At 40.8% G+C, this 19,491-nt stretch overlaps 5 protein-coding genes across 9 annotated transcripts; 3 read left to right on the top strand and 2 right to left on the bottom strand.

The window, feature by feature from the left end:
- Nucleotides 1-890: 890 nt before the first annotated feature.
- LOC108063561 (transcription termination factor 4, mitochondrial) lies at nt 891-1,960 on the bottom strand. Its single transcript, XM_070218545.1, has 2 exons — nt 1,808-1,960; nt 891-1,751 (listed from the first exon to the last, which is right to left on the bottom strand). Exons 1-2 carry the CDS (start codon nt 1,958-1,960, stop codon nt 975-977), a joined length of 930 nt encoding a protein of 309 aa, XP_070074646.1. The 3' UTR covers nt 891-974.
- A 52-nt stretch (nt 1,961-2,012) lies between these two features.
- LOC108063554 (trans-1,2-dihydrobenzene-1,2-diol dehydrogenase) lies at nt 2,013-4,848 on the top strand. The gene is made up of 5 exons (XM_017150684.3): nt 2,013-2,148; nt 3,060-3,288; nt 3,847-4,138; nt 4,205-4,451; nt 4,521-4,848. Exons 2-5 carry the CDS (start codon nt 3,081-3,083, stop codon nt 4,779-4,781), a joined length of 1,008 nt encoding a protein of 335 aa, XP_017006173.1. The 5' UTR covers nt 2,013-2,148; nt 3,060-3,080; the 3' UTR covers nt 4,782-4,848.
- Nucleotides 4,849-6,101: 1,253 nt separating this feature from the next.
- Nucleotides 6,102-7,317, top strand: LOC108063455 (trans-1,2-dihydrobenzene-1,2-diol dehydrogenase). 2 transcript variants are annotated; one of them, XM_017150565.3, is made up of 3 exons: nt 6,102-6,535; nt 6,601-6,977; nt 7,061-7,317. In XM_017150565.3, exons 1-3 carry the CDS (start codon nt 6,157-6,159, stop codon nt 7,310-7,312), a joined length of 1,008 nt encoding a protein of 335 aa, XP_017006054.3. In that variant the 5' UTR covers nt 6,102-6,156; the 3' UTR covers nt 7,313-7,317. The 2 variants fall into 2 exon arrangements, with proteins under 2 accessions (XP_017006054.3, XP_017006064.3); XM_017150575.3 differs by having other exon boundaries at nt 7,039-7,153.
- Nucleotides 7,318-7,605: 288 nt separating this feature from the next.
- Nucleotides 7,606-13,362, bottom strand: Axud1 (AXIN1 up-regulated 1). Its single transcript, XM_017150554.3, has 3 exons — nt 12,998-13,362; nt 10,312-12,242; nt 7,606-9,707 (listed from the first exon to the last, which is right to left on the bottom strand). Exons 2-3 carry the CDS (start codon nt 12,160-12,162, stop codon nt 9,075-9,077), a joined length of 2,484 nt encoding a protein of 827 aa, XP_017006043.2. The 5' UTR covers nt 12,163-12,242; nt 12,998-13,362; the 3' UTR covers nt 7,606-9,074.
- Nucleotides 13,363-13,461: 99 nt separating this feature from the next.
- On the top strand, nt 13,462-18,550 carry LOC108063493 (RAS oncogene family member Rab5). 4 transcript variants are annotated; one of them, XM_017150617.3, is made up of 6 exons: nt 13,462-13,586; nt 17,090-17,511; nt 17,645-17,765; nt 18,056-18,224; nt 18,278-18,391; nt 18,458-18,550. In XM_017150617.3, exons 2-5 carry the CDS (start codon nt 17,243-17,245, stop codon nt 18,376-18,378), a joined length of 660 nt encoding a protein of 219 aa, XP_017006106.1. In that variant the 5' UTR covers nt 13,462-13,586; nt 17,090-17,242; the 3' UTR covers nt 18,379-18,391; nt 18,458-18,550. The 4 variants fall into 4 exon arrangements, with proteins under 4 accessions (XP_017006106.1, XP_070067872.1, XP_017006098.1 ...); XM_070211771.1 differs by lacking the exon at nt 13,462-13,586 and adding an exon at nt 13,625-13,751; XM_017150609.3 differs by lacking the exon at nt 13,462-13,586 and adding an exon at nt 13,696-13,848.
- The last annotated feature ends 941 nt before the right edge of the window (nt 18,551-19,491 follow it).

Here is a 19,491-nt window from a genome sequence, read left to right as displayed (position 1 = left end):
ATGGTCCCCAAACCCAGAAATCAGTTCATTACAATCACTTGTCTTTAGTAAACGTACATATTTGAAATGACCGAGTACAAGAATTATTTTTTCGTTAAATTTTTTGGTTGGACCCTGTGTTCAATCCTGGCTCAATCACAGGATTCCTGTTCAGTTTGTATCTTGAAAGATGCTCCCAATCAGTGTGGAGCCTTCTGCCTCGCCGCACTACATCCACTTTATGATCAAATGGCCGAAATGCGGGAAAAGTTAGACAAGATAGAGACCCAGCAGATCGCAATACAGACGATGATAGAAAACCAGGAAAAAGACTTTAAGAATAAATTGGATAAGATGGAAAGTTCGTTGAATATAAATACAACAAGCCAATACAAGGACCTTCAGGAAACCCTCATCAGGATTTACACAAAAGTATTTAACCTGAAAAACTTCGAGCGAATTGGTTCCCGGCACTTCTATATACAAAATGATGTTTACCAAGATTGGACCACTGCTGAAAAAAGCTGTCAGCAGATGGTCGCCCACTTGGTGTCCTTTAAAAAACAAGAGGAGTTTGACGCCCTAAACCTAAAAATTAAACAGAACTTGTGGTTCTGGGTTGGCATTAACGATATATCCGAGGAGGGCAAATACATATCTGTAGACACCAACAAAACAGCTAATTTCTTAGATTGGAACGACGGACAACCCAATAACTTGGATTCAAATGAGAACTGCGTTGCGATTGGATTTGGTAAAATGTACTACCGGAAATGTGATGAAGTATCACGTTTTATTTGCGTATCAAACGACTCCTTTTAAATTTAAAAGAAAAAATAAATAAAAAATTAAGCAATATATCCCTTAATTAAGGAACAATGCTTTTTGTACAAGGTAATTATTGAAGAACAGATAAACACATACAAAAATTCGGGTCCGGACTTTGTAATACATTTTTAATAAAATATCTTTAACAATTATCTTTAATCCTAAACCTATTCATCTTCATCGCTAAGGTCCTCTTCTTCCTTGGCCTTTCTGGACTTGCGCTCCAGTTCCTTGGCGTAGAGTTCCTTGAAGGCTTCGTATTCCGTCAGGGTGACGTGACATATCTTGGTGGCAAAGCTCTTCTCGGAAGTGTCCGTAATCTGATAGAGTTTGTGGTTCGAAGTGGGCTCATTGGGATCGGCTTTCTGAGGCCGGGGTTTGAACAGACCCAAGCGCACCAAGAACTCGTGACGGCAACGCATCTCCTCAAAAGGCAGAGTTAAGGCAGCTGATTTCACTATTTCCGGAACTTCAATGCGCATCACTTCGATAAGGAAATTCAGTTTTTCCTCCACAATTTCCTCGGGTTGTGCTATCAAATCCGGGCTGTTCATCAATAGTTTCCAAACATTTTTGCTGGTCGAAACGCGACTTTTGAGAAAGCCAATGTGTGAAAGTAGCTGGTGAGAGTCACTAATGTCCAGTAATTCAGGATATTTCGTAAGGAGCAGGTGTAGTAGATTCTCGCCGAATTGACAGGCTCTCCAGATTTCCAGACTGTTGATTATTTTCTCTGGAGTTCTTTTCAAAACAGCAGGATTACCGGTAACGATCCTCAGGAAATTAACCGTTTCCAAGCCGTGATTTTGAAATGTTTGATGGGCCCTTCGCCAGATCTCAGGTGTGAAAATGGATAAAGTGGGTTCCAATTTGACGGCCTCATCAATGTGGATTTGTTCGAGTTGCAAGATCTTGGCTGCTGCCAAGTGTTGTATGTGATGTAACTGCAAAATAGGGAATGTTTAACGATCTCTTACTTATGGGTTACAATTATACTCACCTTTGGTTGCTGTTTTAATACTACTTGAGTGTTAAATAATAATTTTCGTAGCATTTTAGAGAATGTAATTTCTGAAATCTGCGACGAAAACAATAAACAGCTGTTATCCTCTTCTTCCAACTGCCATTCACCGCGAAACGCGAACAACGGCATGTTTAGCTGGTACACCCACCACAGTGGTCAAAAGCTCAATTGTCAAGTAAATCGAGGAGATCGAATTGTTTTTCATGTCGGGTGCGCAGGGAATAGTTTATTAAAAAAAGTTATAAATAGAACTGTCGCGCATAAAAAAACAACACAGTGGAAAGTTTTATCCAAGCGTTTAGTTCAGCAAGTTAAACGTAAGAAGTTTTTACATACATAGAATGCGGGGGAGTTCATCGCTATCATTATCATAATTATAATCACACGTCGAAAGTGCTTTTATTATAAAAAATCTAAAAAAAATAGCCGGCTTATCCAACACCCAAGGTTATTTCAATTTTTATATGCAAAACAGGTTTTATAAAATAGGAGAAATAATTAGAAATATAGTAAAGCAGTTGTTGCCTGTTGGAAAACAAAACAAATGTTCTAGGTAAAATGAAGGGGAAGAAGCAGATCGGTACACTGCAAAAAAAATTGATAGAGTATAATACTTTTAATAAAAAAAGAAAAGATTAAGAAAATATATTACACAGAACAAAATGTATCAAAAACTAAAAAAAGGTTTACCATTAAAAAAATATATCCAAAGAAATGAATGATTTAAAGAAGAATAAAGTATTACTTCTTGTACAATTTATTTATTTTTTTTTTTAGCCTGAAAGCTATACAAAAATGTACCAAATCGAGTTCAAGTACCATCTAAAACATGACAAGATAATCTACATTTTTTAAATTATTTATGTAATTATCTTTTATCTCTGCGTAGCGAGGCGAACGTGACAAGTATTTTTATTTATTGGGGAATTTATTGGCCAAGAGAGGAGGGCTCGTTCGATCCGCTGATAACTTTGAATTGCCGTACAGGTGGCATCCAGAATAATTCAAGTAATACTCAAACAAGGTCAAATTCAATAACATTGTGAAATAGCACAATTACTTTTGGTCGATTTGCTTTCAAACAATTGGGAGGGAAGATAAACTCCCGGTAGAGCGAGAGATATAGCACTCGATTCTCTCGAATTCTCCGCTGATAAGGAGAATTCTCCGGGGCTTCCACCCGTATGTATTTAACTAACAATCCACTCGGCTCTTCACTCATTCGCAGCCCGTTCCACAAACCAGCAACATGTCGAAACTCATCCGTTGGGGAATTGCCTCTGCCGGCAAGATTAGCGAGGACTTCGTCATTGCCTTGAGCACCCTGCCCTCCACCGACCACAAGGTCCAGGCTATTGCCGCCCGATCCCTGGATCGCGCCCAGGAGTTCGCCACCAAGCACGGCATCCCCAAGGCCCTAGGAAGTTACGATGAGCTGGCCAAGAGCGGCGATGTCGGTGAGTATATAAAAAAAATTTTTATAAAAAATGTATTAAATAACTTCGAAAATTAAAAATCCAACTGAAGGATTTTATTCAGTTTTTTTTTATAATTCCGATATAAATTTCGAATTATTTTTTCTGTAGAGTAACGACAATTTTTAATATAATGTGAATTTATAAAATTAAATTAAAACTGGAATTGACAAATAATAAAAAAAGCTATAACTATGTAATTCGACAATTTAAGAAGAAATTAAAAATCCAACGGAAGGATTCTATTCTGTTTTTCCTTATAATTCCCAAGTGTAAATTTCGAATTATTTATTTTAATAAATACAATGAGAATTTGAAAAAATTGTGAGAAATAATTCTTTAATTAAAAATTAAAATTAACAAATTCTAAAACTAAAGTTAAAACTAAATTTTTTCGTTTACCTTTATAATTCTCAAGTGTAAACTTCATTTGCAATTAAATTGAAAGAAAATATTAATAAAATTAAATTTCTGTTGAATTTTTTTTTTTTAAATTGTTTTTAATATTTTAAAATTTAATGTACTTATTTAATTCCCCAGATGTGGTCTATATTGGCACCCTTAACCCTCAGCACTACGAGGTGGCTGTGCTGATGCTGAACGCTGGCAAGCATGTGCTCTGCGAGAAGCCCCTGGCCATGAACAAGAAGCAGGTGGAGGGCATCCTGGCCGCTGCCAAGGCCAACAAGCGCTTCTTCATGGAGGCCGTGTGGTCGCGATTCTTCCCCTCGTACCAGCGCGTCAAGGAGCTCATCTCCAACGGACAACTGGGCCAGGTTAAGGATGTGGAGGTCAACTTCGGCTTCCCATTGGCCCATGTGGATCGCTTGCAGTGAGTAGAAAGAGTTGACTTTTAAATCAGATAAACTTTTGAACTAATAACTAATATCTTTTATAGGAAACGCGATCTGGGCGGCGGTGTGGTCTACGATCTGGGCATCTATACCATTCAGGTCTCGCAGTGGGCCTTCCAGGAGAAGCCCGAGAAGATCGAGTCCACGGGAACCCTCAATGCCGAGGGCATCGACGATGATGTGAGCGCCACTTTGACCTACAGCGGTGGTCGCACTGCTCGCATGCGCTTCTCGTCCAAGGAGAAGCTGGCCAACACCGCCGTGATCAAGGGCACCAAAGGACAAGTTACGGTAAGCAATCTAATCGATTGATCGAACGTGATTCAACAGAATGTAATACTTATATATATTATCTATTAGCTGATTGACTTCTGGACGCCCAACAAGCTGATCGACATCGATGGCCAGGAGAAGGAGTGGCTGCCCCCCAAGGGCAAGTACGAGACCAACTACGCCAATTCCGAGGCCATGCGGTACGAGGCGGAGGCAGTGCGTCAGTCCATCATCGCCGGCGATGTGGAGAACAAGAACGTCACCTACGCCGATAGTTTGCTCTTCGCCGAAATCGAGGACACCATCCGCAAGCAGATCGGTGTGCTCAACAAGTACGATGAGCAGTAAAATTAGATTATATAGCTAAATGTGTAACAGTAAAATAAAGTAATAAACAGACATTTTATAAAAAATATTTTCTTAATTTAATACTCAAAATTTTCTAACCAAATTTAACCATAATTAATATATATTTTATTTTATTTTTAATATCTTAAGTGTAAAATTCATATTACATAGCCTGTTCCTAGAAAAAGTTTACCCCACTGGTTCCATGTTTTTTTCCCGATGCCCCACTCTATATCAAGGATTGACAAACAGTGCGATAAGGCAAAATATTGATTGCGAAACGGCAGCAATGACATTCCCAGTAGGTCGAACTCTGCCTGGGGTGTAACTAAAGTAGATGATATGGCAAAATTCTCGACTATACACACAATTGATCACGTTTTCGCCGCATGATAGGCGTCTTTTAATTTAGGGGCTGGAAGAAAAAGAACGCGGGGGTTTCTTATCTCAGGGTTTCTGCTTACTTATCTCAAATCAAGATTTTAGCACCTACTTAGACTAAAGCTCTTACTAATTTAGGCAAAATATATTATTCTAAACATCTTTTTAAAAATTGTTAAAATAAATTAAATTTCCAAAAACTTAATTTTTTTTCTTTTCTTAAATTTGTAGCTTTTGGGAAATTACGCAACTGTACTTTTATAGTTTTGTACACACGTCGTTTTTGCAGATAACCGTAAAAAAAAGGGGGCTCGTCTTAGTTCTGAGTGATAAGATAAGTTCGATTGCGTAGAACACTTCATGGTCAGAGCCCTTTAGAGATTTGGAATACGTATATGGAGTGGATGAAAACCTTGTGATCAGTTTGGGAATTTTGTGGAGAACTCTAAGATTCTAGAACTTTTTCGTCTTTCTTTTAGATGACTGGCATTTAAAGAATTCTGGAAATTAATTTAATATACTATAGTAAGTTTATACCCATTGGTAATGATGATCACCAAAAAATGTGACTTATAGATTCAATTATTCTTAAAATTCCCAAGTATAAATTCCGAATTTTTTTTCTGTGGAATAAAGACAATTTTTAATACAATGAGAATTTTCAAATATTGTGAACTGTAAAATGTTTTTTTCAGAAGACTGGTGTTTAAAGGATTCTGAAAATTAATTTAATATAGTAAGTTTATAGAAACCCCTATCATCATCACCAAAAAATGTGACTTATAGAGCGGCAGTGTGCGGATCTGTTTGGTTCCTTATCAACACCGGAATGCAATGGAATACGAAAAGTGCAATGAATGCAGATGCCAGGGACTGATAGGAAACCCCTCGGGACTGGGCACTCAGTATCATTATCATGGCGTCAGTAGCTGCCCGGCTCGACTCGAAAACAGAACGGATACGGATACCCATTCATAGAGCATTCACATTCACAATGCAGAGCCAGGCGAATTTGAACTGGGGCATTGCGGCGGCGGGCAGGATAACGCAGGATTTTGTCACCGCCCTGGGAACGGTGGAGAAATCCCGCCATGTGGTGGTGGCCGTGGCCGATGTGGATGGTCAGAGAGCTCAGGAATTCGCCCAGAGAAATCAGATTCCCAAACATTACGATGGATTCGATGCCTTGGCCTTGGATCGCGAGGTGGATGTGGTTTATGTGGGCACGCTGAATCCCTTTCACTACGCTGTCGTCCATCTGATGTTGGCCAGGGGTAAAAATGTCCTGTGTGAGACTCCAATATGCTTAAGTTTGGAGCAGGCCAAGGAGCTGTATGCTTTGGCAGAACAGCGGGGTGTATTTCTTATGGAGGGTAATGATGTGGATCCATTAAACTAAAATTTAAAAAATATTAATCATAGATTCTTATATTTTTAGGCATGTGGTCACGTTGTTTTCCCAGCTACGATCGTTTGAGGGAGCTCCTGAATAACGATGCCATTGGTGAGGTGACCCAGGTGAAGATCCAGCACGGTTTCCGCTTGGCTCACATGGAACGGGTGTTCAATCGCTCGCTGGGTGGCTCCGTGCTCATGGACCTCGGCATCTACGCTTTGCAGCTGGGACAGTTCATTTTCGGCGTTTCGCCCGTCAAAATCTTGCCCAGCGGAACGCAACTCAACAAGGATCGCGTGGACGTACAGGGTGAGTTTATGCTGGACTATGGAGATGGGCGAAGATTAGTGGCTTTGGTGACGGGGCTGGAGAATCTAGAAAACGATGCCGTCATCACGGGCACCAAAGGCGAGATTAAGGTGAGCTCTTGAACCCTGCAATCACGGGGGATTATCAGTACAGCAGTACAGCTGTTTTTAGCCATACTTTGTAAATCTTCCAGCTGTCCAACTACTGGTGCTGCACCCACTTGAGCCGATCCAATGGTCCGCCTGAATCCTGGCCTTTGCCACAGGCCAAGTTTGATTTCCATTACACAAACACCTGCGGACTGCGGTACGAAGCGGAGGAAGTGCGTCGCTGCATAGAGAAACGTCTGCTGGAGAGCCCGAAATTCACGCATGCCGAGAGTCTGGAACTAGTGGCCATTACCGATGAGCTGCGACGACAGATCGGGGTCACCTTTGATATGTGAACTGTAAGGAGAGTTGGAAAAAGTTAGTAATTAATAAATACAGTTTATTTCTCTAGTTACCTGGTAATTACTAAAATATAATTGATGAATCTACAATTAAAAAAAATAATATAGCTAATTTGGATTCATTATTTATTTAGATCGGGGTCACCTTAGATATGTGAGCTGTAAGGAGAGTAGAAAAAAGTTAGTAATTAATAAATACAGTTTATTTCTTTAGTTACCTGAAAATTATAAAAATATAAAATTGATGAATCTACAATTAAAAACATTTATATGGCTATTTTGTATTCAATATTTATTTAAATAATTGCAATTATTTTTTCTTTATCGTTTTCATTTTTTTCGCTTTTGTCGTTATCAAGTTTTGCATATACATATTTCTAAATCGTACTGCATGTTGTGGATGCTTTTGTCGCTTTCTTTTTTTCTGGTTGCTGCCATTTGTTGTTGGTTCACTAACTCTAATACGCTAAGGGTCAGAAATGAGGAACTTAGGAGCTAAACGAATACTTAAACGCAGCTAAATCGAGGATAATTCTACAAAAGGCTCATAAAACTCATTAGGTAATTAGATTGGCTTCGTAACTAAATGCAGAGTACAAAACACAAAATCGGTTAACGATCGATTTTTGTAGTTAAGCTGGGTTAAATCAGATTTGACACAGAATATTAGGGATAAATATGGGGGCTCTCAGCTCATTAAATTCATTGGAGCAACGCAGTAATTTGTTCGTTTAAGATTATACAATAAAATTGAAAAAAAAAGTGAATAGATGATAACTTGATTTTGCGAAGGGAACATAACTTAAGCAACAGAGTAACTAAATTACAGTATGCACTTAGAGACTAATTAGAATTTAACAATAAAATGATTTATACAAGGCGGTCCGAGTCATTTTTTATGACCCTCGCCGCTACTGAAGAGGTCTCCCAAAATCGAGGAGTGACGCCAACGCTGTCCTTTTTGATTCCTGCCCCTGTTTATCCTTTTGCCTGCTCCTTTCCCTTTCCATTGCCCAGCCACACCTGCCACCGCCGCCGCCGCCTTAAACGTAATGAAGTCTTTTGCTGTGTAAAATTGCTATAAAAACTATTCCCAGCTCTCTAGATGCCTCCGCCTATTCCGATTTAAGGGTGGGTCTCTTGGGTGCTCTTTTTGCAATTCTCAAGAATTTTGTCTTGGCAACAAAGGATACAATTTCAATAGATCCGGAAGAAAAGGTATCGAGCAGGTTTCAACAAAAATAAATAAAATAAAAGTAACTCAAAGAAAGAATATTACAATTTAACTATCATTTGTAATAAACCGGAATTTACTGGATTTACCGGATTTCTCTGAGCTACTATTTAAAAGTGAGTTCTTTTTAAATAAAATTAAAGTAGTTCATTGGAAGAATATTACAATTTAACTATTATTTGTAATAAACTGAAATTTACTTTGATGCTTTGGAATTTACACAGATTTTCTGGTCTACTAATAAGAATTAGTTCTTTTTAAATAAAGAAAAGTAGTTAAATGGAAGAATATTACAATTTAACTGACTTTACTTTGGAATTTCCACAGATTTTCTGGTCTACTAATAAAACTGAGTTCTTTTTTAACAAAGAACTTTTGGTTCCCTTTAAAACTTATATATTAAAAACGAATTTCTAAAACTATAGCATCCAATTCAAAGTTCACTGAGAATTGCTTTTAAAATCTACTAAAACCCCACAAATCGACCCAGTCCAAATTGGATTTGGTGGCGCATTCCCTGCTCTAGGTGGACTCGCTCAAGGCCTGGTGATGCTGTTCCAGCGGCTGGCGTGGCTGAGGGGCAGATGGCGTGGTCATCGGTGGCAGCTTGCTCTCCACCACGGCGACAATGGGCGCTGGATTCACAAGCGGCGGGGGCAACGCCTCGAAGCTCATGCATCCCCGGCCCTGCTGGCCCTCCTCCACAATGGGCGGTGTGTCGATCGAGTCGATGGTGGTGGTGCTGGCGGTGGCGGTTGCACTGGAAGAGCCGCGAACACCGCTCAAACCCTCGGAGACGGCCACCAAGGCGGCGGTGGTGTTGCGGTTGTGCTGCAGCAGATCGTTGATCTGCGAGAGGCGTGAGGAACTGGCGATCGGTGTGCTCAAGCTGATGAATTCATTGCCGTTGGCCGGGGAAGATGCTGTTGCCGCGGATGCTGCGGCATTTGGATTTCCAACAACAACAATCCGTGACGGCGAGGTGGAGGAGGTGGAGACGGCGGTGGTCTGGTAAGGAGCATTGCTGGAGGCGGTGGTGGTGGCATTGCCATACGGCGGAACCGAAGGCACCGCACAGGAGCTATAGGCGCAGGAGCTCGGTGCTCCAGCAGGTGACGGCGAATGCTGCTGATAGGTAGCCGGATAGGAAGTGATCTGTAGGGGAAACCAAGGGTTAATAACATATTATAAGAGCTACTAAAGATAGCAGGGTTCGGGAAGTAACACACTCTGTAAAAAACTTGTGTTATTAACATGTTAAATAAAGTGTTAAGTTCAAAAAAGGTATTGACACGAGTTTAAAAAGTTGCAGTTTTCATATATTATAAACATAAATAACACACACATTTTATTTGTGTTATTTACACGATGTGTTATTTACACGATGTGTTTTTACACAACGTGTTTTTAACACAATGAGTTTTTGACGTTAAAACGTCAGAAATATATGTTGAACTGAAAAATTCACGGTTTTTTGTAGTTGAAACAATTTATATTTATAATAATAACAATTAAGATATCCTGGTCCAATATTGATTCTTCATTTTCCCTTCGATTCGTTAATGTCCATAAAATGTAATTTTCATTTGTGTTAAAAACACAGTGTGTAAAAAACACGTCGTGTTAATAACACATTGTGTAAACAACACAAGCGAGCTGTATGTTAACAATTATTTTCCACATTTTAACACTTTTGTAAAATACAATTTTACATGTTTTTAACATGTGTGATAAATTCCGAACCCTGAAAGATAGTTACCTGAGTGCTGCCGTAGCTAAGCGACTGATATAGCTCTCCGTAGGAGGGCGTGGCATTGCTGCCACTGGCAAATAGGCCCGAATCCAGGCTGTCCAACTGTGCGTAGGCCGCGTAGCTCTGCGTCTGCGCCTGCTGCTGCTGCTGGGGGATCACCTGGCCAGGAGTGGGCACTACTACTCCCTGCTGCTGCTGCTGGTAGTAGCTCACACTGCTCTCGGGCGTGTAGGCTGGCGAGGCATAGCCGGAACTGTAGTTCGATTGCGTTTGCAGGAAGTACGCGGATGTCGGAGCAGTTGTTCCCACCGGCGAATAGCTGATAGTCTGCTGGGATTGCTGCTGCTGCTGTTGCGGCTGAACGGAGCCTTGTCGCTGCTCCAAATCCAACCGCATCACCGTGTGTATGTAATGCGTACGCACCCTTGTGGGATTAAACTCCACCCGACCGACGGTGTTGCCGCAGGCTTCGCGTGTACAGCCGCAAGGGAACATGGCTCGATCCACTTGACATTTTATCCCAGCCTGACTGCAGGCACAGGTTTCCGGATCGCAGAACTCCCTGCAGGAACAGCCGCATACTTCCCGCGAATTTCTGATATCCCGGCATTCGCTCTTCTCGCTGGCATCGATTTTTCTCACTCCCGCTGCCTTTAGCAGGGCTCTTCTCTGCTTGGGCGTCACCGGCTGCAGGAAGCCATTGGAGCCGTCCTCGGCATCCGAACCACTGCCCTCGCTTAGGTAATCCTCCTCGGATTCCTCGCTATCATCGCTGCTGGAGCCGCGTGGCTGGAGTTCCTGGTTCTGGCTGCGATGTGCCCGCCTCAATTCCGCCGCATGCTCTGCCAGGGTCATCGTTTTGAAGGCTATGTGCCTGGCACCCATGCCCAAAGTGCATCCACCTGCAGTGGGCACGCAACTGAAGCCCTGTTGCCGTGGAAAGTAGTAGACCTTCACCTCGTCAAAGTTAATGGAGCGCTTGGTTCGCTTTTGGGCCGCCACCGGGGGAGCAGACATGTCGGGCACCAGATCGATGGCATCCTCCAGCCTTCGCTTGAGATTGGATCGAATGGGTTTGGTTTCCTGCTTTTCCTGCTGCACTTCTGGCTCGGTTTCTGGCTTCTCCGCCTGATCTTTAAGCAATGCGGAGGTTTCGCTGCCCAAACCGGAATCCGAACCTCCGTCTCGCAGCTCTTCATCCTTCGTTTTCGCCGGCTTTGCGGGCTCTAGGGATTCCTGATTGCTGGACGTTACTTCCCCTGAGCCAGTGGGCATTTCCGTTTCGTTATTCAACTTTAGCCACAGCAACTCGCCACTGGTGTCCACCTCCTCGTTTGTGGTGACCGACGAGGAGTCCAGTAGGTTGTCTATGGCCAGCGGATCCTCGGACACCGCATCAGAGGCAATGGAAGAGTTGAGATCCGCATCGCTGAGCACGATGATCTCGTTGTTCGGATAGTTGTCCAGCTCGAGGAATTGCTCCTCCAGTTCGGTGTCCGCCGGTCCGTGGGCAAAGTCCGCCAGTTCATCGTCCAGCTGCTCCAGGGGAAGGGGTAGCGAGGATGAGGAGCAGGAAGCCAACGCCTTGGCCTTGGCCGCATGCACCTTGGTGGCATCGATTATGGAGGTCTTGATCTGCCTCTCGATGTCGTCCTCGTCGTCGTCGTCGTTTAATTGAGGCAGTATCTGCAGCTGCTCCTGATCCCCCTGATCCTGATCCTCCAGTTCCTGATCCTTTCTGTCGCCTTCGTCGTGGGCACTTTCGCCGGCTGTCGTGTTTCCTGATGGGCTAAACATATTCGAGCCGCTCGCATTTTTTTGTATGTACGTGAATATCTTTTTGATAGGACTGAACATGCTATTCGTGTCGAGGTCCCGAAACTGGACCCAAAAACCACTTGATCCACCTAGATCTTCGAGTTTTCCTCGGTCATCATCTGCAAGAAAGCGGGGAAATCGTTTTATATAATGAGGTACCGGGCAGAAATCCATTTGCAGGTAGGGAAAAGTTCTAGATCAGGTGTGTATATACAGTGCGCTCTCTGAGTAAAGTTCAAAGTTAAATATATGTATTTTTTTAAGTTAAATCTTTTTAAAATTAAATTTATTAAATTATTTTTGAAATAACCGAAACTATATATTAGACATTTTGTAGACATTTAAATAAAATTAGAACAGAGTGCTCTCTCGGAGTAAAGTTCAAGGTGAAAAAAATTTTTTTTGAATAAATAGTTTTAAATATAATTGAAATCGGTATTTTTCCTATAAAGCAAAAAATATAAATTTCAATAAAATTTCAAAAAATTAAAAGAAAAAAAAAGTTAAAAGAAAAAAAAAATTCGTAAAATTTAAAGAAATCTGTATATTTGCTATAAAGCGAAAAAAATCAATTTCAATAAAACTGCAATACATGTACAAAAATATCAAATTAGCGTTCGTATCAAATCAATTTTTTTCTGTGTACGTGTAATAGTTTAAAAATATCTTTCTCTTTTTTTTATACTTTTTTGTTCGCTTTCTCGAGTGACCACTGTATTTGCAAGAGTGTGCATGCGTGTGCGTGTGCAGAATCCTTTGAAATCCTGGATCCCCGAGAATTTCGCACACACAAAAAACTTTGATTGGAGCACCCGAAAAGTAGACACACCGCAAACTAAAATCAATATTGATTAGCTGATTTTTGGGGGCCCACCTTTGCGGCTGAATTTCCGCTCTCGAAACAGCGAAAGGATTCGCGAGATCGGTGGGGATTATCCTTTTTGGAATTTGCGTTGCAGCTGCGACAGAAAAAAAAGAAGCGAGAGAGCGAGAGAGATGACGACAGGCCCAACTGTGTGCGTGTGTGTGCAGGGCTGTGCGAGTGTGTGCGTGCAGGACACGATATTCAGTAGTTTTTTCTATCAATTCAATCGCAGTACTCCGTCCGTTTGCTTCGATTTAAATTCCAATTTAGTTGTATAAACTAATTTCGCACTTTTTCACACTTTTCTTTAATTTTTCACGTCTTCTTTTCTCGCAATGTTATTACTTCTTCCCTTTAGTATGACCGTGGCGAGACTATTGAAATATACCAACTGGAATATAACTAAAAATACCTCAAAATACGCATAGAAAAGGTTGTTGTCTACGCTATGACCGCAGGGTGTACCAGCTAACTATCGATAATAAGAAGGAAGTATCGATTGGCTGATAGGTTGCAGTCCGCGCTAATAAATACACCCATTATTTTGGTATTTTCCAACGGTTGCGCTGCGGTCAAACACAAAAATTGCAAGAAAGTTGTAAGTTAAGTTTACCAATAAAAATAAACCACGCCAATTCCCCGGCCACCCACAAGGCAGCAGGACGAAAAACAAACAACTAAAAGGAAGAGCACTTGCGCAGCGGTGACGTCGCCCAGGAAATCAATCGACAAAAACAAGACTTTGCGACCATAAATTTGCGAGGCGAGTCGTCAGTCGCTATCTATCTCCCTCTGTGCTCGTTTCGTTTCGATTCGTCTTCTTGGAGCTGTTTTGGGGCACTCAATCGAGGGGAAAAAACGTAAATGCAAATGGTTTAATGGGTTGCGAGTGGCGCGTTGAAAAGTGCGTGGTTCCGAGTGCTTTTGCGTTGTTGTTTTTCGCCTTTACACTCGTCGCCCCGCCGTAATTAATTAAGAAAGTTGTGTAAAATTGTGTAAAAATTCGCCCTGTCCGCCATAGTGCGAGCGCTAGAGCGAGAGCGATAGATGGCCCTGAAATTTTTGGGTGCGTTGCCCAAGAGAGCGGGCGCTAGAGCGAGACGGCCATCTGACCTGCTCCAAGTGCAGCGTGCACAGTGGTTAGCAATGGCTCGAAAAGTGCTCGATTTCCATTGTTGGGTGATAAAGAGACTGCAGGTGCAATGGGCAAAGAATATAGCTGACCGAACTCGATCGGTGCCCATTATCACCCGATTTATTAGGGCTTTAATCGCCTGAATGGAGCGAAAGTTGCGGTTCTTTGTTCCAGCGTTTTGATTTGCGTCTTAATTCATGACAGTGCGGGTGTGTGTGTGTGTGTATTTATCTGCAATCCATTTTCTTATCGTCCATGTCTCCTAAAAAAATATATACTCCCCCCACTTTTCCTCTCTCAATTTTCCTCCAAAGCCGAAATGTAAACAAAATCGCATCTCCTACTTGTTCGCCTTTTTACATTTGTTTATTCAAGACTTTTTCGCTCACTTTGCAAATGGGAGAACCGCAATTGTCATACAATACATATTTACCATGTGGTATGTGCGACTGTAAATATAACGCTAATTGTATTCTCGGTTTTTTAGACGTGCCTGAAATATGCGTGCTGAGAAAATTGCACTTGTTGACTTTTCGAGTGAGGCAATTCCACAGTCGAGAGCACGTGAATAATACCTAGAAACTATAACCGGGAAAAAAATACTCCAAATGTTATTTTTTCTGAGAAAGTGAGATTGTATAGCAAAAGATAAATATATATTTTTTATTCAATTTTAAATATTTTTGAAAGATTTTTTTTTTGTTTTTTCTTTTTACAATATATTATTGCCATTACAATTTCATGTGCACTTTATAAATTTTTTAAATTATTCCTCAGAAATCTCACTCCCATTTGATTGACCATTATTGTTGTGACTGCCTGCTGTTGTTGCTTTCGCTCTCATTCTCTCTTCTGATGCGTTGTGTTTGTGTTGGTACGTGTGAATGACGCATCGTCAGCTGTTCTAAAAGAACCGTAATTTCCTGAACGTTGTTTTATATTTTATTGAATTTTCCGCAGACGGGCGCGAAGGGCAGTTCTATTGTTCGAGTGTCTTAAAGGTTTAAAAAAACCGCCTTAACTAGAGTTAGATAAATTTATACATTTCCCGGTGAGTTATTCTCTGCCAGCTGTCTGCCTCCCATGGAAAATTACCCTTTGGTTTACTGAGCAACGGATTGTTTTAATTAAATTTAAATTCCGGTTTTCCTTCTCTACAGACGCAATAAAATGCAAAATACGTCATTCGCTGGACAACAAAAAGTAATTGTAGGCGAAATTTCTTTATCGCAAGTGAGAGAGAATTTACAAAAAAAAAGAAAGAGAGCAAGTTTGCGGCTTTTCTTTGTGTGTATGCGAGTGTGTGTGACTGTGCACTTTGCTCCAAAGTCTCTGTACAAAAACAATAGAAGGGGGCGGAAGGGAGAAACAAACAATTGTTGACTGACTGCATTTTTAATGTGAAAGAGAGACGGCCTGCATATTTCGCTCTCTCCCCGCTCGTTAATTTAATAACGCCGCTCGGCAACAACAACAACAATATGTTTGTCACGCTTTTACTTTCTCCCGCTTTTCTCTCCTTCGTTAATTTATTTTGCATTGATTTTTATCACAGCTTCCGCCCTCACTCACTCACTCACTCCCTCATCCCCTATCTTTCCGCTCTGAACTCGCTTCTCTCCACAAAGTAAACAAGCTTCGTGTAGAATTCCATCCCACGATCTTTGTAGAATTATCTCCACTGTACAGTCTGCCTTCAATGTGTTAATTAATTGTAGTCGCAAGTCTGAGATTCCCATCGTCTGTCAAATAAAGATCAAATTTTAAGATCTGAAGAAAATGCTTGGGTACTTTGTAATGATTTCGAACCTAAATCACCTAATAGATTTATAGACTCATATTTTTGGGATGTCCTAATATTAAACTAGATTTTCATAGTCTTTTAAAGTAGGAAATTTTATTATTAATTTATAAAAAACCTGACCTTATTTGGAGATCAAATCCACTATAGCACTGTCTCGCATTCCAGAAAAAAACCAGGGGCCAATGGTGCGTATGATTCATATGAGTAGAACTGATAGCAGATAGATTGTGAGACCCACACGCATTCCCTCGGAATAATTCGAGGCGTCCTCTATATGTATATAATAAATATATACACAAAATCATTATACATTCGTGAATAACCCGCCCTCGAAATATTTTTATCAGAAAATGTGTGCATTATCAATTGTCTAGTAGCCCCTAAAGGAGCTGCAATAAATGTATTTATTGCTATAACCAAGATTTCCCCATACAATAGACCGATAAGAAATTCGTAGTTTCGTTTATTTTTACAAAAGGGTTTGGAAATAGACGAAGAAAGCGGAAAAAACAATAATTGCGCCTAAACAACATTTTTAAGGTTTCCCATTTGTGTTTGCCAAAGTATTTTTAGTTGTTGCTCTGTTTGTTTTTGCACATGCAATTAACTATGTTTGTGTTTGAAGACGATGACACGCAAGCAATTTTCCAAACACACCGCTTGACATTGAAAATTCTAGTGGCGGATTAGTACTTTCTCTGAAAGTTTAATTCCCTTATCGCTTGGCTATCAGTTGAATTATGTTGCTAAGTGACATAAATGATAATGACTTGTTTTCTGATGTATAAAAGTTGGGGAATTAAGTAATTTTTATTCGGTTGAGAGTTTTTTTTGTAGGGCGTATTGCTTTCAGTTTCAATGGGATTTATTGATTACCATTAGCAGGCGCTTCTTTTTTCTCTTATTGCTTTACTGATGGGATATGAGAACATATATGTACATATTGAATTAAATTTATTGGGCTTGTCGACGGCGTCATTAAACAAACGAAGGCGCCTCTCGGTTCTCTGACGTTTCATGGGACCACACATGAAACATGGAAGAATTTATACTTTGAAAAAAATAATAATAAAGTTGTACCCACAAAAAACGGGAAAATCAACCGGAAAAAACATTCTAAATTTAAAAAAAAAAATAATTTTATAAAAATTTATTCTTTTAGATTCCGCATCCATCACACTCACCAGCAATCTTTCCGCAAGGCTTACTCAGCAGAGGGAGTAAGTTGCAGTAACCGTCCGTAGAACCAATTACCAGTTGCCATCTCAGAGGAGGAAGACCGCATCCGCAACCGATCCCAACCCAGCAACCGATCATGGCAACCACACCACGCAGCGGCGGTGCCAGCGGCACTGGAGCGGCGCAACGACCCAATGGCACATCGCAGAACAAAAGTTGCCAATTCAAGTTGGTGCTGCTGGGCGAATCCGCTGTGGGCAAGTCATCGCTGGTGCTGCGCTTTGTCAAGGGACAGTTCCACGAGTACCAGGAGAGCACGATAGGTGCGGCCTTTCTGACACAGACCATTTGCATAGAGGACACCGTCGTTAAGTTCGAGATCTGGGACACGGCTGGCCAGGAGCGGTAATTATCGATGGGAAATCTTGTTGTAAACGATGCAGCAGTTGCTCTTATTCTGCCGCTACATCGTTTAAAATCGTATAGATCAAATGATTCCCTATTCCTTACTGAAACACACCTCTGTTTGTACTTACAGATACCACAGCTTAGCTCCCATGTATTATCGGGGAGCGCAGGCCGCCATTGTCGTCTATGATATACAGAATCAGGACAGTTTTCAGCGTGCGAAGACTTGGGTCAAGGAACTGCATAAACAAGTGAGCCAATTTTTCGATTATTTCCACTCTTCCGGTTCCAACATCAAGGTCAATGCTATCTCGTGTAGAGAGTTTCATTATTGAATGAATTAAGAGCCCACACAGTGAGTGCATTGAACTTGATTCGAGGCATTCGGCATTCATCCACGCCCCATTGCATTTATTTATTTATTTTTCTTGGCCATGGGGGAACTCATGGGTGTAAATTATGTTTCCAAACCTTAAAACTGGGTGTTTACTTAATAAATGTTACTATTTAATGTACTAATCCTTTTCTTCATTTTTTCTAGGCCTCACCAAACATTGTCATTGCGCTGGCCGGCAACAAGGCAGATCTGTCAAACATTCGCGTCGTAGAGTTCGATGAAGCGAAGCAATATGCCGAGGAGAACGGGCTGCTGTTCATGGAAACGTCCGCCAAGACGGGCATGAATGTCAACGACATCTTCTTGGCCATTGGTAAGCTATTAATAACCGACAAAAAACTTTGCTAATCACTTCCCCAATTACAGCCAAGAAACTACCTAAGAACGATGGCGCCAACAATCAAGGAACCAGCATAAGGCCGACTGGAACCGAAACAAATCGACCGACGAACAACTGCTGCAAGTGATGTCCCTTTGTAGGTTAGTCCAAGCCAACTAACGAAAGATGATTCCGATTAATAATATTGATTGTTTTCGATCTTATAGAAAATGAAATTTCCAACGAGAGATTTGAAAAGTTTATGCTGATAATTATAAATAAAAAAATTATTTAAAAATTCAACCAGAATCAGAAAGAAATACCTAAAGCAGGCTCTCCTAGGGGACACTACTTTCATTTGAGAGCCACAAAAACAATAATGATAAAGACCGCATAATAAGAAATATTACCTAAATACGAAGGAGTCCCAAAAGTTGCAATTGAAGAATGTTAGTTACGACTTCCCACAGCCCAATTTCCCCCATTAGACTCGATATCTGTCCAAAAAAAAAGAAGAAAAACCAAAACTGACACTATCAATATAATACCAACATAAACCATTTCAAATAACAACGCAACATAATAAAACTTGAAGAGAAAGCGCAGAAGGTTTTTGCAGAGTTCATCGTGTCGTAGAAAGTTTGAAAATGTATTGTATAAAAAAAGAAAAGAAAAAAGCATCTAAGCGAGCAAAGAATATTTGTAAAGTTTACATTTCGTGTAAGTTTCTGAGCGAATTAAGTGAGAAGGGAAGATTCCAGTTGCAGTTGTTCTCAGCAGCGTTCCAAATAAAACAAACAAACACCACAAGGAGCAAAAGTTCAGGCCAGCGGCTGAAGATCCTCGCTCGCCTCGGTCTGTGGCAATGTGTGTGTCTCTCCGGCTCCGGAGCACGGATTCCTGTCTCCAGATTCGGATGCGGACGCGGATTCGACTCCGGGTCGCGGCGGACACGTGTGATAGTTGCAATTTATATAAATTATATATACACATATGAAAATGAAAGAAAAGAAAAATCACAAAAAAAAATTATGCATAATTTTAACTTTTTTTAATTTCGTCTTGCGTTGAACTATTTTTCCACATTCTAGCAACAATCGAAGATTTAATGCTACTATCTTTAAACATAAACGAGAAAGAAGAAACTATCGTAAACCATTAAAATACAAATAAAACTTACATCTAGTATGCAATTAAGCGGAGGAAGTAAAGTGAAATCTTAAACATAAACCTTGAAATACTTTACTATAATGCAAAGAGA

The sequence above is a fragment of the Drosophila takahashii genome, chromosome 2L (assembly GCF_030179915.1).
Source record: "Drosophila takahashii strain IR98-3 E-12201 chromosome 2L, DtakHiC1v2, whole genome shotgun sequence".
Taxonomy (NCBI): Eukaryota; Metazoa; Arthropoda; class Insecta; order Diptera; family Drosophilidae; genus Drosophila; species Drosophila takahashii.
Note: the sequence above shows the minus strand (reverse complement) of the source record. Positions and strands in the feature narration are given on the sequence as shown.